This window comes from Epinephelus lanceolatus, chromosome 24 (genome assembly GCF_041903045.1).
Source record: "Epinephelus lanceolatus isolate andai-2023 chromosome 24, ASM4190304v1, whole genome shotgun sequence".
Lineage (NCBI taxonomy): Eukaryota > Metazoa > Chordata > Actinopteri > Perciformes > Serranidae > Epinephelus > Epinephelus lanceolatus.
Window position 1 is genome coordinate 12,539,550 of NC_135757.1, and position 25,402 is coordinate 12,564,951.

The following is a 25,402-nucleotide window of genomic DNA, read 5'->3' on the forward strand; positions in this document are numbered from 1 at the left end:
CTCAGTTGGTACTAAGGGGCCCAGAGTGGCCGATGAGTGTATGTGTCCAATTGCAGGATGTGCCCCACTTCACGCCCAGTGTCAGCTGAGATAGGCTTCAGCCCTCCCGTGACCCCTAACAGGATAAGCAGTTACAGGATGAATGATGATGATGAGTTCTAAATTTAGGTGGTGTTCCCCTTTAATGTCTTGACAGTCTTGAGACCTTGCTCCATTATATAGACGCTTGGTGGCAAATAATAAGGAGATAATTTACAATCAGCATTCACCAGCTCTGAAAGCAATAGGGTTCAAAATTAAACTTTGATTTCTAAGCTTTACAGTAATAATAATGCAAAGTACAGTTGTGACCCCTAGTGGCAGGTGGCAGAACTGGTGGCCTGGTGATGATAACCTCCCCCTAAATACAGACAAGACCAAGGAGAGGTTATTGATCATAGGAGGAGGTAAGGGGAGCACATGCTATTACACATAGGTGAGACAGTGGTAGAGAGGGTGAAAACCTTTAAATTTCTCAGCACCCACATCAGCGAGGATCTCACTAGTCTAACAACACACAACAGATCATCAAGAAATCTCAGCAGTGACTGTACTTCTTAAGAAAGCTGAGGAAATTTGGCATGCCAACCAATATCCTCAGCAACTTTTACAGATGTACAGTCGAGAGTGTCCTCACCAGCTCAACCACAGTCTGGTATGGAAACTGTACTGCTCAGGAAAGGAAGGTCCTCCAGCGTGTGATTAAAACGGCATCTCAGGAGCAGCCTTTCCTTCCATTCAGGACATTTACACCAGCAGGGTCATCAGGAGGGCCCACAACATCATAAAGGACAGTACACACCCCAACCACAGTCTTTTCACACTATGCTACAAGAGTGTGGGATCCAGGACAACAAGACTGACCAACAGGACCCTAGTGGAACGGTGAGGTTACAGGGAGTAGAAATAAAGAAGGTGGAGGATTTTAAGCACTTAGGGTCAACAGTCCAGAGCAGCGTGGAAAAGAGGTGAAGAAACGTGTGAAGAAGAATTGTATGGTGTAAATGACAATAAACTCCTTGAATCTTGAATATTTCGCCCCCAATTAACTTATTTTCTTTGATAAATTAAACAGGAAAGCAACAGTTAGTAGCTTCTGACTAAAGAGCTAAATACATCTACATACTACACATGAAATAAAGTATTTTTTAGCAATAATGTATGGCAACAATGAGGTCTATTTGCACCGCCGACCACTGGTGGCGCTGTTCAGAAAATAGGTTACCGGTTTCTGCCAGCTTCGGCTGCTTATTTCGTCCTTCCGGTGCCCCCGTCGCCCCACTCCCTCCCGATGCTAGCACCGTCGGGCTTGGATGTGGGAGCGTAATGGCGGTGCACCGGGGACCCTCTACGAAATGGCTCTTCACCCGGGAGCAGCTCGAAAACACGCCGTCTCGTCGCAGCGGAATAGAGGCCGACAGGGAGCTCTCTTACCGGCAACAGGCCGCCAACTTAATCCAAGACATAGGCCAGAGACTCAACGTGTATCCTTTCTGAAACGCAAAGGCTAGCTGGCCGACAGACGGGCTAGCTTCAGTTAGCATTAGCTTACACACGGGCCGGGATGGCGAGGCTTGTCACAGCTTATATTAAAACCCTTAAAACACACTTAAAATCTTTCACTATCATACACAGAGTCCTCTCTGACAAAATGGTGTATCTAACTCTGTCTAACATGGTGTTTATGTGACTCTATCTGGGAGCGTTCAGGCCTGCTTGCTAGCTTAGCTATTGTTTGTCTCTGTAGACTGAGGACTCCATTGTTAGCTTTGTGTCTAATCATTTCAGTGACGAATGATTTCTGATACAGTTTGTACGTGTAATATAAGCTTACTTCTACGTCACAAATGGCTTATTACATCTTTAAAAGTTGACGCAAATGAATATATAAGGCGATTACTTTTTACATGCAGGGTACACGTTTTGCTAGCTGACTACTCAACGCTAGCTCGATGCTAATGGGTCAGGATTTCTACACCATGGCTGCTAGTCAATTGATTTGTCATGTATATCACACATGTATTATGCCTAAACTGTATCCCCAGATCGCAACTGATTATCAACACTGCTATAGTATATATGCACAGGTTTTATATGATTCACTCCTTCAGCAAATTCCATAGAAATGTAAGTACCACTGCAGTGCTGGCTGATACTATAATTACTGGCAGTGCCGGCTATGAAATCTGACTGAGGTTTTCTTCTCTCTAGGTCATTTCTCAGACTACGTTGTTCCTGGCAGCTAAAGTTGAGGAGCAGCCCAGAAAGCTGGAGCATGTCATTAAGATAGCCCATGCCTGCATTAACCCACAAGAGCCTGCCCTAGACACTAAGAGCAATGTAAGTACACTACAACTGAGGATTTGGTTTTCATGCAGTTTATTCAGTTGTTGGTGACTAAATAAGGAAATGTTGTGAGGCTTTGGGGAGGAAAGACTTTCTCTGCTTTTCTTTGGCTCTTATGATAGTCATTTTAAATATTATCTTTGGCTGAAGTGATTGTTGTTAAGCATTTTCTACAAATTTCTGATTTGTCATGGATCAAATGACTAATCGACAGCTGAAATATTGTTTGCGAAGTCATCTCTGCTACAATTTGAGGGATATAAAGTTTATGTGATGATGTTGCAGATAAGATTTGGATTAAAAAAGACAGTTGTCAAATGAAAGTCCACTAGTACTAATGCTTTAAGTATGTGTTATATTTACTTACATTATACATATTGCAATCGTGCTTTGTTTGCCTTATTAACCACGTTGATTTGTAATTGGGAGAAAGGACAAAGATAATTTGGTTATGTACATTTGAAGTGGTTTTTTGAAGCTTGTATTCCCCCCTCGGTGGACAGGACTGTCACACAAATCTGTATTTTCAGTAGTGCCACAAAATTTTGCACCTTAGTGACTCAGTGATTTGAATCCCGAGAGTTTCCTACAGTTAGTAGCCTTTGCTTTATATGCCTGCATTGTATGAGATGTGATGTAAAGGCTGTTTCTCTCTTTATAACGTGATCGCCTTAAATCAAAGTGCAGAAACAATGCAGAAGTTTAAACTCCTTTGCTTTTCAACCTGGGGTATTTCAAAGAGATGCTGTATGACACAAGATGAACAGCACATATCAACTCCGGTTCTTCCTGTACAAGAGCATATAGGATTTTTCAACATTTGTTTGAGGTCCTCAAATTGAAAGGCTGCACTACGCCCATACAGTTAAGCTGTTATATCAGAATGCTAAAAGGGTGCAGGAGTACCCTCTTCAAAAAGCTTCTCCACCCCTCTTTACAGATTTTCCCGCTGGCAGTGCTTTTACTTTGTAAGATTGCTGATAACTACTTAAATCATCAGTATAAAGGTGTCGGGAAGCAGATTTAAAATTGTTCATTGATCTGTTTTAGGCATTCCAGCAGCAGACACAAGAGCTTGTAGCACTGGAAACGATAGTGCTGCAGACGCTGGGTGAGTTTTATTACTGCATGTACTGTATTTTCTCTTTTTGTGTGTGTGTGCTGAATTGCTTTACTGGCTTCTCCAGTCAGCCACTGTAGCAGCATTATTCCCACGGAAGGAATAAGTGCAAACATCAAAATTACAAGTACTACATGGGCATGTTGACACTGGGTATGAAGTTTGCCTTTTCAAATATTTAACAAACACTTGGGGTTGTTCTTGTGGTTCCTTTTTAAAACAAATGTACACCACAATATAACGCTCGAGTTGTAATTCTGCTGACGTGCTCACACCAGTGGCTGATCATCTACATTCAACATCTCTGTTGCAGGTTTTGAAATAACAGTTGATCATCCACACACAGATGTTGTGAGGTGTTCCCAGCTAGTGCGAGGTATAACCTTCTTTCTCAGCTTTTGTCACATTATATTTCTTTCAAAGAACTTTTTTAAAATTGAAAATCATTATCTCACTGTAAAGTAAAGGATTTACACTGGCAGCTTCCAAGCATTTCATCTCTACAGATACATGAATTGTACTGTGTAATTTGATTTACGCTGAAGTTCTAAAATGAACTTTCTTCTTCTTTTACAGCAAGCAAGGATTTGGCACAGACTTCCTATTTCATGGCTACCAACAGGTTATTATCCTGTTCCCATTATTGCACTGTAATGGCACACTATAGCTTCCTGTCCTGCAGGGCCCCCCTTCCTGTGTCCAACGCCCTGTTTGCGCCTGGATCCTGGGAACCTCCAATGTGGGGAAGTACCAGCTGGGCTGCTGTGTGCGGTGTATTGTACAAGGGCTCTGTGTTGGCACATAGGGGTTGAATGCACAATGTGGAGTGTAGTGGTGCTGTTTACCTCTCAAGGTTGTTTGGTACCGAGTGCATATGTCTAAAAAAAAAAAAAAAACGCAAGCGGTAGCCTGAATATAGATTGCCACTAAAGATTCTTAAACTTATAGAGTGCTTTGGTAAGTACAGTTTACAGTTCTTTTTTAACTTTTTATTTTTTTGCACATTTTTTCACCCTAAAAGAGCTAACAATGAAACGCCAAACTGCGCTGCAAACTGAAAGCTTGTTCTGTGTGGTAATTTAGTTTCTATGACCATCTCAGTTGTGTAATGCATGAATATTGTAGGGTTATGTCTTCCTAAAGATTAGTTTTGACTTTATAAACACTTACCTGCTAATTTTGATAATATTGTGCTGCTGTTGCTTTGTTGTATTTCAGTAACTGACTTCTTAGGTGTTCATTTTACTTGTTTTACAGAGCCTGCTAGTTTGATATGCAAGTCTGAGAGATTGATGTTCCCAGCAAATGATGGTAGAAAGGATCTCTTACTTTGATTTCATACATAATAAATAAGTTCTGGATTCTATGTAACAACTTCATTGGTGATAATGACCATATAAAATAATGATAACTTGGAGAAAAGTTCAGACAAACAGACAAAACAACAGAAAAACAATCCCCACTGCTAAGAGCAAACAGTCTGTTAAAGAGTCCAGCTGGAGGAGGGGTTAGGCAGTTAGAGATAAGGCTCCTCAGGCTACAGTAAACAGTTTGAACATCAGCTCCACGCATACAACGTTTGCACATTATTTAAAAGATGTAGCACTGTTACAGGTATTTTTAACATTTGGGGAAATGTAAGACAGCTGAATCAAGCTACCTACTATTTTTAATTGTATGTTCATTTAGTGTTTTTAAGTCATGCACACATTAACAGAAGCTATGTCATCATTTTAGCATATTTTCTAATCCAGCTAACTACATTTACCTATACACATAAAGAAGCAGCACTGTTGTCTGCATTCAAATTACAACACTGTCGTCATGTCTGCATTGTGGCTGGGAGTGTTATAAAACAGGACCATCCCACTGAGGGGGAGTCACTCCAGTTGCTTATATTAAGAATAGGACGCTTGTAGTTTTTCTCAGATATTAGTGTTTTTTCTACTTTAATTTTAAGGTGTGATTCTTCGGATTAAATCTGAAATGCGCCCTGGTTATCTCAGCCCAGACTGTCTTTTATCACTGTGGTGCATGTAGTCATGTTTTTGCTTCGGTGCATGACAGTCGGTTTGCAGCGTAGTTTGGGATTCGGGGTGCAGAGGAAAATTAACCGTAGAAAACTTAAAGCCTAATCATTTGTCTTGGCTACTACCAACATCAGTGTTTCTCAGTCTTAAAGAGACAATTCACCTAAAAATCAGAAATACATATTTTTTCTTTTTACCTGTAGTGCAGTTTCTCAAACAAGATTGTTTTGGTGTGAGTTGCCAAGTGTTAGAGATGTTGGCCATAGAGATGTCTGCCTTGTCTCGTATATATTGGAACAAGATGGCACTCAGCTTGTGGTGCTGAAAGCACAGAAAAAAATGTACCCAAGATAATCCACAGGCTGATATCTCCAACACTGCAACTCACACCAAAACAATCTAGTTGATAAGTAGCACTACAGGTAAGAGGGACAATATGTATTTTTGATTTGGGGCTGAACTGTCCCTTCAAAGTTCTCATGATGATTCAGTGATGGCCGAGTTAAGTCGTCATTACTCATGTTACACTAATACAAGCAGTGAGTAGATTTTATTTGTTTGTAAATATTAATTCCCTAAAATTATTGTTCATTAAGAGATTGAGAAACATTATTTTTAGTGTTTTGTAATTACAAAAAAACAAATCAAATGAAAGGACAATTAATAATGTGCGTCAAATACGGGTTCAGTATATTGTATGAAAGTGTTTGTATGACTCATTCATACATTTAGGAACGTAATCCTAACAGTCATAGGTTTTCTTAGCTGTTCCTGTTCTGTAAAGGTAAGGCTGTGTGTATGTGATGTGGAAATAATATTTGAGTTTTATTGATTGTCCGTATCGTGTTAAGCAATTAATTTAAATGTAATGTTAATGTTGGCCTGTTAAACTTTCTAGAATGTATATTATATATGGTATGCTAGAATAAAAGGCCCCCGGCTGACGGTTGTATCTTTCTCGTGTTTCTTGTCTCCTCCTGCAGTTTGCACCTCACCACCTTCTGCCTGCAGTACAGGCCCACAGTCGTCGCATGTGTCTGCATCCATCTGGCCTGCAAGTGGTCCAACTGGGAGATCCCTGTGTCTACAGATAGCAAACACTGGTGGGAGTACGTGGACCGCACTGTTACGTTACAGCTGCTGGATGGTAAGAGCTTCTATTACTAGTTTATCCTGTTTTTGACTTCATATATAATTATATATAACTGTATTGTTTAAAATGTTTTAAGTCAAAGAGAAGATTAATGCTCTGTTAGGTGGGGGTGTTTTTAATTTTCTCACTCACTCAAAAGTTATTTTTCCCAAACCATTTCTGAACCTAAAGATATCTGCAAATTAAGTATCAGATTTTTCCCATTAGATCAGTATTAGACTACGTTCGTCAGTACGTTAGTGCTCGATGTGTAGCTAAGATCAGATTTGATTGAGGGTATTTTTTTCTGCTGTTCACATTCATTTTTAAATATGACCTATGTGATTCCAGTATGAACTGGAATTTTTGTGAAGTGGAATCATACACTTTTAGTGGCAGTATATCATGAGACATATTAAAAAAACAATACACATCATGTCAGTCTTAGAGACTTCTGCTTCAGCAGCATCATACACTGCATAGATAAGTAGTAGACTAATTGTTTGACCTTACTCTGTGAATGATGCTGTATTCAATAAACTTAACTTACTTATTTAGTCACTAAAATGTACACACAAATGTACATTCCTTTTGAGGCAAACTTAAACTGCTGCATTGGTGTCCCTGTCCGTTAAGCCCGCAAGTGTTTCCCACACGTTGATTTATTTGTGGTGGGCGGCACAATGTCAAAATTTACCGCAACGTATGACATACTGATTTTCTTTTTTTTTTTTTTTTTTGGACTATTCAAAATGGGTAAAATCATATTCCATTCTGGAGCTGCACTCAACGCATTGATTCGTTTAGCCCCTGGCTCCACTCTCGCTTGCTCTTTTGTTTAGCGCACCATATATGAGACAACAATTTGCCAGGAGGAGAGGGTGCAGAGGCTCTGGAGATGGAGACAATAGGGGCTGTAGCAACTTGAATTAAGCTGGTGCAAGCCCCAGTGCTGGGGTTCACAGCAGGCTGGATTGCTGCTGTTACACAGTAAAGATCCAGCCTGCTGTGAACCCCAGCACTGGTTTGCTGATCTGGCAGGAAGTTTAAGCTGGGCTGTCTGAACTCTAATCACTATTTGAGCAGCTGAAGGTCTATGTCCTCAGACCATTGGCTATTTTCTGCTTTGTCGCTTTGTTTTTCTCGAAAGGAATATGATGTCAATACAGCATAGTATTGTGATATTTTTGTTTGGCAATATCGTATCGTCACACAAAAATTATCATTTTTTTTTTAAATTATATAAATTATTAATATTACATAATACGATACAGACTGACAGACGGACGAACAGACCGAAAACTTTACCATATTAGATAAAACAGATGTTGACAAAGTTTTCCTTTGGGGATGTATTTTACAGTTGAAAAAAGGTAATAAATTGCTGTATATCGTAATATATTTTATCGTAGTGCTCTGCATATTGCAACATATTTAAAATCGCAGTAATATTCTAGCAAGACTTAAGTATTGTGATAATATCATATCATGGATCCTCAGGTGATTCCCACCCCTAACTTAGACTACCACAATAAAAGCAGCAACTTCTGTCCACCTCAGCATTTCAGTGAAATCAATTCAGACACGGAAGTGAATCAAACTTGGAGGCTGTCCCTGGTCTCTCCTACTGACATACCGTATGATGTGGGACCGGTGAACGGCAGTCTCAGCGATGACCCTGAGCTGTCAGCAGATAGTATCAGGAAGATGTTAAACTGGGCCTACAGCATGGAGAGGTGATCACTGATGTGGTTTTCTTCACTGTTTTCAGAGCTCACACATGAGTTTCTGCAGATCCTGGAGAAGACTCCTAGCAAACTGAAAAGGATACGAAACTGGAGGGTAAGTCATAAATACTTGTCAGGTGACTTTACAAGGGCAGTACATATAGTGTGACTGGTACAGGTTGGAAATGAAGTGTATGTATCTCATGTTTAATTCTGTTTTGTAGGCTATTCAAGCAGCTAAGAAGCCAAAGACGGAGGGCCCCACAGTGGATAGTGCCTTCCAGGGGACGTCCTTAGATGGCCTTCCTGGTGTCACCAACTCCTTCTTCCCCTCCACCTCATCAGACTCTTCAGACATGCCCTCCCTTCATAACATTGCAGCCTCCTACGCCTCCTACCAGCCACTGAGCGATCAGTCAAAGAGCTGCGGCTACGACCAGTTCTCCGAGCCCCACCTTTCAGACTTCACGCTGGTGAAACACGAACACAAAGCTGCAGGTGGATCTAGCAGTAAACACCAGCAGCTCAGTACAAACGCCACCACTTTTTCACGGCCGCAGAAAGTCTTGACTCTGGAAAAGTACAGAGAGAAACATGCAGCGGAGATGGCCTTGCAGAACGGTATTAAGGATGAGCCGGGCACAGACATGTACGCACCTCCCCCGGCTCTCTCCTCGCACCACCACAAGAAACGCTCTCAGCCACAGCAGGCCGGCCAGTCAGGTGACAGCAGGCGAGATAAGACCAGCTCTAAAAAGGCTCGGTTGCCTCCCTCTTTCAGTGAGAACGGCTCCGCCACAAGTGAGGAGCTCAAGATGAGAATCAAAGTTTCATCAGAGCGTCACGGCGGCTCAGAGCAGGGCGGGACTCTGCCTAGTAAAGACAAGCACAAAGAGCACAGCAGCCACCGTCACTCAAAACACGGCCACTCACACCCTTACTCCCTCAGTGGAAACAGCAGAGGGACAATAGAGAACTCTTCCTTATCTATACGAGCTTCTGACGTGGGCTCCTCCAGCTCGTCTCGTAAGAGGCCCCACTCTGACGCTGGTAACCATAACCACCACCACCACTCGTCCAAGAGCAGCAGGAGCTCCAAAGGAGGGCTCAGCTCGTCCCACTACGTGTCAGACGGCGGCCAGAGGATGATGGAGCACCACGGCCACGACGGAACCAACGGCATGCTGACCTCTAACGGCCAACACACTGACTACAAAGACACTTTTGACATGCTGGACTCTTTACTAAGTGCCCAAGGAATGAACTTGTAACCCTCGGAGAGTCGGCAGTGTTGTCTAGAATAAGGTATTACCATGTTTAATAGAATTTTAAAAAAGAATTTATTTGTCTTAAGTTATCTGAATTCTGCATCGCCCTCAGTCGTGTCCACACACTGATTACTGATGATTCTCGTTAAGCTGTCAGAAATGTAAAATTATATGCATAGAGCTGTGTACTACTAGCTTGCAACAAAAAAAGAATAAGTTTTGAGAATGCGGCTGGAATAATGAAATTTTAAACATTCTTTTAACGCGAGCTGACTATGATTTTAATGTGCATGTTTTCAGTCACAAAAGGGAAGACAAAGCTAGTGTTCGCAGCCATCGTGACAGTTTACAGACAGTTTTGTTTTTAGGTTGTTTTTTTTTTTTTGTATGTTGAGACATTTTGTTCCACTGAAAATCTCAGGTCTTGAACTTTTTTGATATAAGAACGAATCTTCCTCTGTTTGGGTTTAGTACCTGTATCTGTGGAGATGTATCACTTCGTCCATTTGCTGACGACGACGGCAGAGCTTCGGTATCTGTCTTGGGAAACACGGTCTGCTTATAGTTCCAAAAAAACAAAACAAATGTGAGGCAGAATTCGCTGTCTATTGGGACTTCTAAGGCCGCACCTGAACTTAATGTGCAGACTCAATATAGAGCTACAAATGAAGTTTACGTTACATCTGCTGTGAAAGTGCATTTAAGATATATCGGCTAAAATTGCAAAAAGGCCTTGTGATTGTACCTTGTCAATCGCTATACAGTATAAATGTTATTAACTATCAGAAAATACAGATCTCTAAAATAAGATTGTGTATATAGGACTGTAGTTCAGATTTCAATCTGTTGGTTTATTGCATCAGTCCAAACCTTCCTCCATTCAGTGTATCATGAGATCTAAAGCAGACTCTGTATTGATGAACATATCCTCGATTTGTGTATTGGGAGCCCAAATAAAGGTGTAAAAGTGATTTTTACACATCACAGTGATTTTCTGTTTTTAAGTGTCTGACGAGAAACCACAAACATGGATTTAACTTAAGAGTTTTTGATCATGTTCAGTGTTGGAGGGCAAACTTTTCAGAACGTAACAAAAAAGCAAACCTTTTATGAAAGGAGTAACTCACCAAGGTCGAAGAGTTTGCTCATATTTTCTTTCACTTTTGAAAAGGTGTTTTCCATCAAAGGTTTAAGAGCTGCAACAAACCACTAATTTTATTATTAAAGGATTTGCCAGTTATTTCTGTCAGTTAATCGTTGAGTCTATAAAATGTTCGCAAACATTGAGAAATCACAAGTTCACAAACCCCATGGTGACATCTGTAAATGTCAGTTTACTGTCACATGAGACTGAGAAAACCGGCAAATATTTACATTTGTAAAGCTTAAAACAGTGAAAACCTTGTACATTTTTGTTTAGAAATGATTAGATATCATTTGATTATTAAAACTAATTTATTGCCCATTGTCTCATCCACTGGCTCTCAAACAATGGTATGTGTACCACTGGTGGTTAGCGAGCGCCCTCTAGTGATATGCTGAGGAATAAAAATAAATTCAAATCTATATCATGCTATCAAAATACTACAAAATTTCAATTAAAAATACTATGAGACCCCCATAATGTAATTTTTTTTGCACAATATCTTTATTAGGTTTTTTTCAAAGTAATGCAAGACATACAAGAAAAATAAGGATAAAGGTAAAAAAAAAAAAAAGGCAAATAAAGAGAGTGAGTAAAACAAGAGCATCACTAGTACTCTAAGTTTAAACACAAATTCTCAAGGAAGAGGTGAGTGGCCTATTATAGATCTTATCAATGATCAGGGTCCCCATTAAACTTAGTAAGATGGTCTAAAAATGGCTGCCAAGTCTGGTAGAACTTCTTAAGATTGTTCATCATGCTGTATCAAATTTTCTCCATGTGCAGTACAGAGGTAAGTTCTGTCAGCCATGTCTTGAAAACGGGTACAATTTCTGACTTCCGGTGCATTAAAATTAGTCTCTTTGCTATTATCATTCCATACATAATAGTGTTCTGGACAGGGAGGGTATGAGTCAATAAAGACAGAGAATAGCCAAACAGTGCCACCTCTGGCTCGGGCTTGAACACACAATTATATATTTCAGAAAACCATTTGAACACTTTACTCCAGAAATCATGCAACTTTGGACACATCCAGAAAAGATGGGCTAGGGAGCCATCAACAGACTTACAGCGATCACATAAAGGAGAGATTGTAGGATAGATTCTATGTAACTTAGTTTCTGAGTAGTGAAGTCTATGTGTGACCTTAAATTGAATTAACTGATGTCTGACATTAATTGAACAGTACTGAATCCTACTGAGGCTCTCCTCCCAAACATTATCATCAATCTGTAACCCCAACTCATCTTCCCAAGCTGTCTTTAAAGAGTGAGTGGAAAAATTCACTTGACCAGAAAATACCTCAACAAAATCAGAAATCAAATGTTGCATCAGGAGTTATAAAACACTATAACTGTGGCTCAAAATGGGATCTATTAGGAAGAGAAGTATGGATCAGGAAGAGAAAATTTTAGTAGCTCTGTTGCAACTGAATTGGATGACAATCAACCCGAGCGCAAATGCTAGTGGCTACTGAAGCAGCTTCAGTGGCGTCTCTACAGCACCTGATGGGGGCCTGACCCTTGCGTGTTAGAGGGTTGTGGAGAGGAGTTTAAAGGGGAAGTACGACCATTTTCAAAATTCAAACATATTACTTCTATGGTCTAAGACAGTCCAAAAACATCCGTAAACATGACCAAATCTGTGGAAAAACTAGAATTGCTAAAACTCAAATTTACGATGTCATAGGGTTAAAGGTCTGGAGTTGCTCCACAGACAATGAATTGGGAACGATGTTACAGATGACACTGAGAGCAGCGAGGGGAATGTTCTGAGCATATGGGTATATTTTCTGTTTCAGAACTGAGAACGGTACAACACAATAGAGCTCAAAAAAGGTAGGTAGGTAGTGTTCCTCTTAAAGTGCCAGTTCTACTGCTGGCCTGTTGCTGTCGTTGACAAGTCAACAATAAATAATCTTATTAGGAATAAATTTGCCTCCTGTGTGAACGAACAATGGTGACTGAACAAGGTAAGCGACACAACTGCATTTTAACGTTGGTCATAGTGGTGAAGAGGACCACTGATGAATCTAATAGTTTCATCTCTAGAAACGTCATTGACCTAAAAGAAAAACTTGTTTTCTACTTGCTATTTTTTCTACTAGTGCTTTCTGTCTTCCTCTGTTAGATTAACAATGGAGACCAGTAATAGAAAAATGAAACTGAGATGATGACTCAAAAACATTAAAGCAAACTCCATATGCTGAGGTAGACAATGAGTAATGGTTTGAAGCTCTGGCAAAAGCTAGTGGACCTCGAATTCAGTCTAACTACTATTTGAAAAGTTGTGAATTTGATTCAAGACCCCTAGAAAGAATCAAATTAGCGTAATAATTTTTATGAATTAATTGTTATTTCATTTATTTTAAATTTAATTTCCAGCTTTTCAAATGTGAGTATTTTCTGTTGTTTTTTTCAGCTTTGGAACAGAAATTGAAAAGTCGTCATTCAGAGTCACTCATTGGCTCTGCCTGGAGCTTTCAACCACTTCTCATTTGCTCAGTTACTGTATCTGTTTTTCATTATAGTCTTTGTTCTCAGTTATCTCACAAAGGAAGACCTTGCGATGCAGTTGAAAGGTCTAGGGTGAAAAAAGTAGTAAGTGGTTCTTGAGTTCAGATTCTTTTTAAATTAAACTACTTTTTCAATCATTCTCAATCATTCTTGAACGACGTGGTTGGCAGAAGAATGCAACTCTTCACCAGATTAACGAAACAGCAGCTTTTAAAGCAGTGCTTATACAATTAATCTTCCATAAACATGCCATGTACTATTGAAAAAGGTTAATTTTCATGACAAATCACAAAAAACAGTTCGGCTTATTTGTGTTGCCTCCGAGAGCATTGATTTTCTCTTTTAGGTCGTCCAAATATGCAAGGACCTCTTCCCTGTCAAATGCGAACAGTCGACATGAAGTACTTGGGATCGCCTTGACTCAAGTTTCACTCTTTAAAAATGCAGTCCTCAGTGCAAAAAAAATCTTAAGCCCCTAATTTTGGCCTGGAAAGCACATATAGCATGCAAAAATGAAAAGAAGTGCCAAATCATGCAGATGGTTTAATCCCAGCCTCATAACATTGGATTTATTCCCCATTGAATTTAAGCCCTCGCTGCATTTGAAGATAAAATGGTCATTTGTCAAACGCCGCCAAAGGAAATTCTCATCAAAACAGAACACACAATGGTCATTTCCTGCTGCCTTTCTGCTTACATGTAGACGATTGATTAATTGATTATGTTACAGGCTACTTACTGAGAAATACTGATGACATTAAATGATCAGCTTTAGTAGAGGCTATGATTAAAACAGCCATATTGGAGCTCTAATAGAGTGCTGAAGTGATCAGCAGTTGGGTTGCTGTGCTACTAAATTAGTAATGTTAATGGGAGTAATGAGGCATGATTGGAAATACAAGTTGAGCTACAGCATGAGCAGCATATTTAAATTAGTTTGGGCTTTTTAAGCATGCTTTTGTGTCTTGATAATTGCAGAAACTATGTAATCTTTTTCTTTTGGTCGCTAAATTACCTTGAGGGCATTTTTTTCTTTTGTTGTTGCCAAAGGAACAAGAAGGAGAGAGGGTTTGTGGTTGAAACCTCACATTTGGTCTCTCCAACAAACCCTCAAGGGGGTTTCAAGGTTCAGCTTTGGACTTTACACTCTCACACAATGCAGCGTTGATGGTTCATTCGTGGGTGGAACATAAATCCAGTTCCTGATAATTAACTAGCACCCTCAGAGCAGACGCAGCGTTTTCACCAAGTATTACCTTCTAATTTTAGCGTGGAAAGACAATGGGGAAATTCAGCGGGAGGACGTCAGTGAAAATTCAACCATCTGGACATTCTTGCATACTGGTGGGAGGGTGATGATTTATTTTCAGCAACCTCTCGAGCTGAATAAGAGACGCCTACTGCTTGAAAATCCGCAGAGAGGAAGAGATATGAGAGAGGCTTTTGTGAGCAACAAATCCCAGAATTAAGAGCCATCTGAAAGGAAAATACCGTCCAAGCTCTAATTACAACTCAAAAGACAGGAACATATATAGCCGTGCACATGTAAAGGTCCCAGACACAAATGCTATTACTATCATTATGGCTGTTTCAGCAGCTAAGACAGATAATTAAATGTAAATGTATGATTATGTTAGACTTTAAAAGATGATTTGAAGATGTTTTCTTATGCTCCTTTTTGATGTTATCCAGGATGCAAAAAGATGTCAAATTTATTTTGTTTAGGACAAGAATAATATCAGCCATTTGTCACAGAATTGCTCAGGTTTACAGCAAAAACCCTTCTTTATATCATGAAGTGTCTCTGATCCATAGCTGCTCTACTGCCTCATGTCCACAAGATGGCAGTATTACCTTTGGCCTTTTAATACCAGCAGGGCAGATCAGCAGCAACACAGACATCCAGCATCATTTTCTCTGCTTTTAGAGGGATTTAAAAAAAAAAAAAAAAAAAAAGCAAACAAGACGCAGTGTTGAATAACCTTGAAAAAGGACGCAGCGTTTCATGCCATGAATCCAAGGTGCCTCTCAGCGCACTTTGTGATCCTCAGTCACAATCATCACACACGTGTCAGCTCGCGCCGCCACAAACTTTGGACTTGATCCATCTAATTAACAGATTCAGAAAACTGTCGGACGGCGGAGGCTCAGAGACATTCCAGGAAATGTCACGGCACTTGGTAATTTCAGCGGTGGAGTTGATCAAAAGGCCTTTGCAGAGCAGCATATGGTGCACTTATACCCATATGAGTCTTAATGCAAATGATGCCCAGAAAATTGTGCAGGAAAGTGGCATAATTACAAGCCATTGAAAGTCCATTGTCATTCCTGTCTGAGAGGTCTCTCTTGAAAAATCAGGAGCTGATGGAAACCCCTCTAAGTACCTGAGATAGAGCCGGAGGGGGAAAATGACTGGGCCTGGGCTGCCATTATGCCATGGTAGCGCAATTATATCCAATGATTGGCAGCAGCATAAATTAGCCTCTGTCTTCATGGTGTGGTTTACTTTTTCTTTCCAACCACTGCTAAGGTATCCGTTTTTCACATGGTGGAGAAAAAAAAAGCTGTAGCGCTCTCTTTCGCCAGCTGTTCTCAGTAAAAAACAAGACATTATTTCACAGTTTTTCTCTGTAATTATTCCCTTTACTACCCCAGTTTATTTCTCCGCCCGATGCAAATGCATCCTCTCGCGGCCTGAACACCAGAGATTCATGTTTGTGGTGGGAACCGCAGAGCACCAGCTGTCCTTTAAAAAAGAGACAGCTAAAAAAAAAACACACACACACAGTTGATGTGAAATGTCTTCCTCCCTACTCGTCCCCAATCATCAATAATTCACCGGCTTCGACATTTGAACTAATTATGGTGCACCAATGGCCTATTTGAGCAGGGTCCTGTCAGATGAAAGCTGCTAGGTCCTTCCTGTCAGCGGTGCAGGCAGCAGAATGAAGCGACAGCAGTGGAGGCTGAAGCCATTAAAATGAATGGAAAGCACCTCTAACAATCATACACCTCTGACACATACACACACACACACACTTTAAGATTGTCCTTTGCCGCCTCACACACACTCACAGATGTACCACACTGACACACACAAATAAAGAAAAAAAAAACATGAATTGCTGCCTCACACACACCCACACTCATACAGACATGCATAAACATGATGTGCTACAGTAGCTCACACACACATAAACACACACAGTGACGTGCCCGCCACCTGTGTGGGTTGTTTGGCCTCCTCATCCAGACCTCTCTGGTTTTAATTAGCCTGCTGCTGAAGTGTTTTCCTTTTTATATTCTCTGAAGGGCGATGATAACGGCTACAGCCGAGATGGAGGCTCTTGCTGGTTTGTTTCATTAGGGAGAGCATAATGACCCTGCAATCACAACACCAAGAAAATACCTACCCTGATAATTATTTTCCTCCTAATGCTTTATACTCTGCTATGGCTTTTGTCATCAGTGTCTCAACAGCTGAAAGGATTTATAACAACAATAATGAGGAGAATCATCGTCACGTTAAAACTGAGTTTTCAATTTTGGTCGAAAATGGCCCAAATGTATCAAACTGATAAAAACGATACACAGATGGATGAATTCTAAAATGAGTTTTATCGGTAATTTATATTTATATTCCTGTCACTTAAAGGAATAGTTTGAAATAATCGAGTTAGATGGGAAGATCGATACCAATCTCATACTGTACACTTAATATGAAGCTACAGCCAGGAGATAGTTAGCTTAGCTTCGCACAAAGAGTTGGAGCAAAAAGCAGCTAGCCTGGCTTTGCCCAAAGTTTAAAAAATCTGCCTACCAGCATTTCGAAAACTCATAAATTAAAATGTTGCATAGGCTACATTGACAATAAACCAATTTAAAACAAAAACTGCTCGCTGCCTCGCCCTTTTTCCAGTCTTAATGCTAAGCTAAGCTAATCGGCTGCTGGCTCTAGCTTGATAATTAGCGTATAGACACTGAAGTGACTTACAGGAAGCTGGTTTCAGCAAAAATGCTCCCATATATCCACTGTACACTACCTGCTCAGTAACAAAGGGCAGAAAAAACTAATTAGCAGTGAACTAGCTGGCTGGTAAAGAAATTGAAGCATTTAGCAGATTCAGATATTACCCTCCGTAGTTGGTGGAGACCAAAACAGAGCTAGAAGTAGAGTGAATATTGGACAGTTTCGTCAGATGGCCACAAACATGACTATAAATTATGCTAATATAGCTTAAACCTGCATTAATTTGATGTTGTAATAATCGGAAAAATGAGTTCCCCTAACGCCCCGCCAAGTCAGAGCAACAACTCGCAAAGTCAGCGAAAATTTTGGAACACAACTTGTCAAGTTGATATAAGCTGTGTCTCAATTCAGGGGCTGCAGCCTTTGAAGGACAGGGCCTTTGTGGTTGACGTCAGCCACGTCCTTTGAAGACCGCATCAGCCATACCGAACGGTCTCCGAAATGAGACGGTCTGGTCTGCGGAGGATTTCCTGGTTGCATCACCAGTTGTTCCCACCCAAACCCATTGGTGTTCCTGTTACCTGGCAACCAGCTGCACTTGAGGAAAGGAGTAAGCTAATAAGTTAGTTAGCACTAAGTCATGGACCCAGTGATTGTTATTATATATATGTATATTTTTTAATTTAACACTTGAGGAGATGATTCACCACTGGAGACACCGTCGTTTGATATATTTCAGGCTGATGGACCGTTTTCAGGTAAACTTATTAAATTAAGATTGCTTAAGCTGTGTGCTTTTAGCTAACAGTAATGTTAGCAACAGTAACCTTTAGCTGGTTGACAACTGTCAGTTAACTTAACTTAATATATAATCGTCACCTGCATGCAATGCATTTGAAGGAGCCTTTTAAATGGGACAGCCTTGGTCGCACCAATGTGACGCAATCGGTCCTTAAATGCAGCCTTCGAAGGCTGCAGCCCCTGAATTGAGATACAGCTATTATATTACACAGGAACATGGCAGACAACAGTAAAATGTTTGGTTAAGAAACTTCATATTAATTCACAAATTTCAAATTAATTTTTGCTGAAACAGAATTTGTAATATTGTATTAGGTTGTAACCGGTAGTTTTTGTTGTAGCGTAACTCAGATTAGTCAGAAAAATTATTTACTAGCATTAACCTTGATAACAAGTCAGGTAAATCAATATTTTAGTGGTTTTAGGGAATGTACTGGTGCAGCAACAAGTCTGGGATAAATTTATTTTGTATTGTAAAGCTGTAAACTGTTTCACCATACTTGGGTAGCAACATGAATCTTCACTGGGATGTCTGAGCAATAAAATACAACGCAGTATTGCAACATTGGAAAAATGACCTCCCAACTCCGGAAATGGGACCATCCAAGGAGCATGTGAATGCAGCATAAGTCTAAAGAGTTCACTTCCTCAACCCTATTAAAGAGCTGGGTTTCCATAGTAACAATGACTGACAAAAAAAGAGGCAAACCTGGCATCTGCTAACAAAGTTATGAAGTCAGCAAAGAGACAAGAGAGGTCTTAGAGACCAAAGGGTAGTACTTTACCCAGAATACATAACAAAAAAGAAGTGGACGTTTTAAAACTAAATGAGCTTTGATGTCGATTTGAAGTCTCTTGTTGTGCAACCAGCAGCACTAAGGTCAGATATTTCAGATGATCAGTGAAATGCTGGCCTCCATGGTTCTTGTGGCGTACAAGAAGTCAAAGCAGACTAAATAAACTGATGTAAAAAATGAATAAACTTCTTGACCTAATTTTCTTGACCTTGATTTGGCAAGTTTGCTTACAATTATGCTTTTATGGAGGGACTGCCAGTTAAAATAACTTGCTACAACCAAGCTGTTGGAAGCTCTAGGACGTCCTGTACTTACACGACAGAAGCAGCTATTTGGATCATCAGGTTTCCATGGGAGATACAGCGGGGTGTCATCGACGTAGCAGCAAAACAAAACACTATGGATTATGCGGCAGAGTGGGAGTATGAGGAGGAGGATGAGTTGGTTATATAGAAAGCTGAATTGGAAAGGTAGGAGTCGAGGCTTTCCAAAGCTGGATTTGGGTCAACAGAGCATAGAAATCTGGTTTTCTGTGTTCGCAGCGGCAGGGTGAAGCAGTGGGGGTGCTGCCAAGGGTTTATTGATATCTTAAGGTGAAGCAGCACAGATGAAAATAGTGACTGTGGTTTCAGTTTTGAGAATTGATAATGGTATCTTGCCTCCATACCTACTGCAGTTTCATGAGATATATTACACAACACTTTAATTCACTAAAAATGACATATTTTTTTAATGTGCTGTGCCAGACAAGCACAGCAGGACTGGAATGCAGTCACAATAATAAAGTGGTTTATATTTGTGTTCATATTTTACATTTTCATTGTTCGCCATATGGAGCCTTAATGCGATGTCAAGCATTACAGCCCCGACATTGAGATAATGACGCCAGAAAAAATTGTTTTGCCGCCGAAACATCTGTAATCGGCTATCGACATGTCCTCAATAGCAGAGGTATGTGTGTGCGAGGCAGCAATTCATGCTTGTGTGTGTGCATTTGTGGGTGTAACAAAGCTAATCTCCTGTGTGTGTGTGAGAGAGAAACATCCCAAAGATGCACCTGCTGTGGGTAATTCCTCCAGCGTGTGTTCATGTCCTCTTATTATCTTCATTTTCTTTCTTTGAATCAGCTTCTCATTAATTTGACAAAGAATCAATCACTCATTCGAGCACAGGCTACAGCACATCTGACACTATGAATAGCTTATGACGCATATTTGCCTGCTTATACAGTACACTCATAGAAAGCCACTATAAACCTATGCTATATCTTTATTTCTCTGAATACGTTGGACTGTTGTATTTACAGGTTGTGTAATCTTCATTTCTTTATGTCTGCCTCTTTTCCTCTGTAGCTACAGCAAGCAAAGTTCCCCACAGACATAATTAAAATTTTATCTGAACTTAACTAATCTATTTAGAAGACACAACCATGTAGAGAAATGTATTATAGTCAAATATGAATGGATACACAGATCATATAATAGAGTTTCTTGTGTCGACGGAGTACAATGGGCAGCTCTCATGAACGAGACTAATTAAACAAAAAAAAAAATGATGTGAATTAATCTCTCAAACAAAATTATATTGATTTTGATACATGCTTTAATCTTTTCATGTTTTCGAGAAAGACCAAACTAAAGAGGTGATCAAAGTGCTTGGGACTAATAAATTAGGCAATTCTGCATGGCAACTATGGGATGGTGAAGGTGAGGCAAATATTATGGTTGCGGCTAATAAACTAAGTTTAAAGGAATAGTTCAACATTTTGAAAAGTATGCTTGTTGGCCTTTCTGTTGAGAGTTAGATGAGAAGATAGAAACCGCTCTCTTAGCTTAGCTTAGCTTAGCATAAAGACTGGAAGCAGGGGGAAACAGCCAGCCTGCCTGCTATCCAAAGGTTAAAAAAAAGTCCATTTGACAGCAGTTCCAGAGCTCACGAATTAACACATTATTTCCTGTTTGATTAATTTGTACAAAAGCCTAAGTATAAAAAACGCAAAATATGGATATACAGGGAGTTATGTGCCAAACTGTAGCCATTCTCGCATTGGATTTACTTCTCTAGGGGTGGTGGGATTATTTTACACACTGGCATTGGCACTGGATGCATCAATCATGAGGTGCGACTCATTCGTCAGATGACTAAATGGATCGTAACATCCACCAGACTAGCTGGGGTTGCAAATTTCTGTCCAAACCTGACCCAAGACTAGTGACCCAACGTGACTCGAACCTGCCAAGAAATCTGTCCCAAGCCCAACAGAGTTGACGTAAGCTGAAGCAGAGTTTGTGTGTTGCCTTCATACGGTGTCACGCAAATAACAAACCAAACTGAACTCATGTCAAGTAGGCCAAACCCGATCCAAACCAGAACATTATTTGTAAATATTTGTCCGAACCTGGCCCGTCTCATCAGGTCGTGTCGGATCTTTTCAATTGCTGTCAGGCTCGAGACACTGTTTGTTATTTGTGTTCCCTGTTCCCTAATACACCTGATATGAATCTAGGACATCATGTGTTCAAAACTACCGAAAAAAAAGTTGAATTATATAAACACTGGCAAGGACTTGACTCCGTTTTTACACTCTCAGGATTAACGCTGATGCTCCTGCCGTGTGTTAAATCGTCCAAATCGCTTCTCCAGGTGTATCTGAACACCTCGCTCCTTTCATCACGCCTGGCAAACCTGCCCGCTATCACATAATTAAATAAGATTTATATCATCACATAGAATAATTCTGTGTGGGCTGATGGTGAATGTTGCTATAGCCAACTTTCCCCCCTTTTTTGCACCAGCCCACTCGCACAGTAATTGAGATACTGGCATAACTGAATATACAAGAAAAAAAAAAAAAAGTGGTGTGGGTGTGAAGATGTCCACGGTTGAGTGGCCAAATGCAACCCACTCAAAGAGGCAATTGTGAAAATACTTATCAATAAATTTCAATGGGCATTTGTGACACAAGTATAATTGGCTTTGCATGTAGTCAGATTTACATATATGATGAAAGATTGATGACAGATTTCACTCGGCTACACATTTTTCATTCACTTGTATTTTTAGCACTTGTAGCAACATCTAGTGAAATCAAACTAATCTGAGGGGGGCCTTCGTAGTTTTTTGAGTATTCTTTGCCACAATACATTCATAATATCAAAAAGAAAGGCAGCATATTCTTGTGGCCCCTGTAATTACACCAACAGCTCTTCAGTGTATTAATAGGCTCGTTGCTAATGATACTGTACGAGGGAGGGGACGCCTCACAATAACTTACATCACAGCTTTGGCTGAATTGAAATGCCAACATGCAGAATGTGAATAATTGTGTTTGCTGCTAAGAAAAGGTGTCTCCTTCCTTCCTGATTTGATTGGGTTAATTTTCTAACTATAAGACACTCAGGGACCTCCGCCAACGCTGAGCAACTCTCCAAAGAAATAGCTCCTAACACTTCAGACTCAAGTTAAACTTGGCCTCTGCAAACTTATCCAAAACTTTTGGTTTCAAGTCTTTTTTTGCTAGTTTTATAACAACGGCTACAAGGTGATAATCATCTAGTGGCAGAAATCCCAGATCTGGATCACCACCAAAGGCGAATCAATTGTTGCTGAGTCCAAAGCCAATCTGTCCAACAATATCCACTGAAGGACATTCAAACGGTTTGAAACATAACCTTGAAAAGGTGGATATAAGAGCTAATGTTGCTCCAGTGAAACATACTGCTAAAGGTGCAAACCTGTAGCTCCTTTTCAGATGCATGATGATTTGCAACATGTGCACAGGCAGTTTTTCAGCTGCAAGCGAACACGGCTGAGGTTCCCTTCTGGCATCCATAAAGCATTACACACACTTTAATGTGAAATGCAAAGAGGCCAGGAACAAAAAAGTAAGTTATCGGGAGATTTTTAGGAGTTGGACATGCCAGGAATTCACCAAATGTTTGAGTAGGAACTAAAAACAGACTGCTTTAGTAGATGTAATCCAAACATGTCTTGCCAGCTGGAAACAAGGGACCACATAGAGAACAGGCTGCAATGAAGTGCCTCGTTTTATTTCTTGCAGTCTGTCCAGAAAACACTGTCACATGATCTTATTGACTGTGTGGATAAATATGAAGTCAACCTAAAGGAAGCTAGTCACAATGTTTTCAGCACTGGACCTGCGATGAGGACATTTCTGGCAGATTCCTTCGCTGACTCCGTAGCCCCTGCATTGATGTGTGACAAGATACCCGCCACTGTTCAGTCGCTCACGCCGTGTGTTCAAGGCATTATGGGATGTTGTACCGGCAGAGCAGAGGGCTGATGGAAGACAGTCGCAATCGCCCTCTTCTCATTAGACGCAGGGCTGTCTGTGCTCATTAGGCCGGCAGCAGCGCAGTGGGGATCTATTCTCCTGAGGTGACCAAAGGTGCTTACACAGACCTTCCAAGTCTCAGTAATGATGCCCCAGACCTGTCACTCTTGTCACAAGACTGACATGACCTTTTTCTGGCTCATGCACGGCAAGAAAAGCAAAAATCCTAATTTCGCAAGATGAGGCAAGAGAAGTCCTATTTTGCCCCCCAAATCTGAAAATCTGCCCAGTTTTGCATCAGCGTGCAAACTTTGTAAGCTGTTGGTTCACTTTTTACAAAAGTCAACAAAGACTACTTCCTGTGAATTTATCAGCAATTCAAACGATTGCTATTCAGGTTTTAATCTAAGCACAAAAGCCAGACCTTGCCATTAAGACCTATGAAATAAAGGCATGCTGAGCAGCGACAGAGCAGCTGAATAGATGTCTGGAAGCAATCTATGAAAGATGGCTGATCAATGGCCGCAAAATAAAATGGGAGATGAAAAGATGTCTTTTAAGGCTCATGAAAAGGGAACTTGTTGGAGGGCGTTTTGTTCGGCTTTCCATTTTTAACCTCAATCATCTGAGCCCAGCATACATGAAAGGGGAAAGCGGTAATACTATAGCCTACTGTGGCTTTCTTCCTCTGATGTAAAGTGCTGCCAAGATTTTATTGTGGCTGTATGTGACATTTCAATGTATGAACTGTATGTTAAGTTAATGCTGCATATACATTTCTGTCTCGGCTATAAGTGCTTTTATGCATTCAGGAGACTTTTTTCATTGAATACTTGACATTTTTTGCTTATACACAGATGAATATGCTGACACAGCCTGCTGTAAAGAGTAAATCTTAATGATAATACAATGTAGACATTACATCAGTCCTCAATGGTACTAGGTACAGTTGCCCAGTGACTGATCCTCCTGTATGCAACCCAGAGGAGAGGTGCCAACCCCCCCCAAAATAATTCAAACATCAGGGAAATGGTGGAGAGGAGGGTATGTGGAGAGCATTATGCTGTGTTCACACTACAAGCGATAACAATACCCAGCTACATTATTGCCAGCCTCATTTTAACACCACATTTCACAGCCTCATTGCATCCCTGTGTGCAACGCAATGCACAGAAAGCTAGCATTAGCTAACTAAGCTAATGAAGAAGTATCACAGCTAGACACAAAACATATACGACTGGTTGACGCTTCACCGCCTCATTTGAGCGCTGAAAAAAGTTGAGGCTAGCTCAACTTTAATTACACCTCACGCCCGTCTACAGCGACAGAAATGTGACAGGCGTCCATTTGTAGCTTCACGTCACCAGTATCCATTCAAAATAACTGTTGCTGTGGCATTAGAAAAAGAAAAAAGCCACTTGGGGTAAAGTACGGAAAAAAATAAAAATAAAATAAAAATTACCAATTGTGTTAATTTTCATTAGCTCTTGTCCTGAATACTACTACTACTACTACAGTAACTAATAATAATTATTTTTGTTGGAGGCAGGGGGGCTACAGACAGAGCCTGCCCAGTGCACTGAATGAGCTACGTCCGGCCCTGCACATACCTTGTAAAACGCTGTGGTCAGATCCAGTCCTCACAGGAGCCTCTCCTAACAAAGCCTGATCGTAATGGGCCACATGACGCGCCAATTTAGCCCCACACGAGCTCCGACATACAAATGAGAGCGAGCTACAGCGAAGACATACATTAATCCTAGCCAGATTGGGGACTGTATGAATTTTGCTAAGAACCTTATCTGTTATTTTCCCCTGATCTCCTGCTGGGTGAATTGATTGCGTTTTTGGTCTTAATCCGCAGCATGCCATGCATCTTGGGAGACAACCAGGGAGCCATCTTGAATAAATAGAATTTGGACTTGACAAAAGCCACCTCCAGCTGAGCAATGAGAAAGCATCCTTTCACCACTGCACATCCCCTACCACGCTGAATGACATTAGGAAATAGCCAGCCACTGTTTGCATGGAACTGTTCTATCGATTTTTCTGTTGCTCGCTTCAGCTGCAGTTTCTCTCGGAATATCATTTGCCTGTATGACACTCATCAGGATGGATAAGCCCATTTTGGAAACATCTCTGTGCAACCAGAGAGGGTGTTTTAATGAGATTAATTAGATCGCTCATGAGTGATGGTCCTCCACCAATTACCTGG

General features: G+C 40.6%; 1 protein-coding gene across 3 annotated transcripts; it reads left to right on the top strand.

Moving 5' to 3' along the window:
- Positions 1 to 1,295: 1,295 nt before the first annotated feature.
- LOC117250069 (cyclin-T2-like) lies at positions 1,296 to 10,633 on the top strand. Of its 3 annotated transcripts, none has more exons than XR_004501056.2 (9): positions 1,296 to 1,523; positions 2,085 to 2,166; positions 2,251 to 2,379; positions 3,436 to 3,496; positions 3,819 to 3,881; positions 4,082 to 4,462; positions 6,519 to 6,682; positions 8,439 to 8,509; positions 8,619 to 8,790. XR_004501056.2 is itself a non-coding variant. In XM_033616047.2 (9 exons), exons 1-9 carry the CDS (start codon positions 1,366 to 1,368, stop codon positions 9,663 to 9,665), a joined length of 1,821 nt encoding a protein of 606 aa, XP_033471938.1. In that variant the 5' UTR covers positions 1,296 to 1,365; the 3' UTR covers positions 9,666 to 10,633. The 3 variants fall into 3 exon arrangements, 2 of the variants coding, with proteins under 2 accessions (XP_033471938.1, XP_078021711.1); XM_033616047.2 differs by having other exon boundaries at positions 4,082 to 4,127; positions 8,619 to 10,633; XM_078165585.1 differs by having other exon boundaries at positions 1,452 to 1,523; positions 8,619 to 9,888.
- The last annotated feature ends 14,769 nt before the right edge of the window (positions 10,634 to 25,402 follow it).

Coding starts and splice junctions, on each gene's coding strand:
- LOC117250069 (XM_033616047.2), top strand. CDS start 1,366: ATGGCGGTGCACCGGGGACCCTCTACGAAATGGCTCTTCACCCGGGAG. Junction 3,497..3,818: donor GATAGTGCTGCAGACGCTGG/GTGAGTTTTATT, acceptor TCTCTGTTGCAG/GTTTTGAAATAACAGTTGAT. Junction 4,128..6,518: donor TATTTCATGGCTACCAACAG/GTTATTATCCTG, acceptor CTCCTCCTGCAG/TTTGCACCTCACCACCTTCT.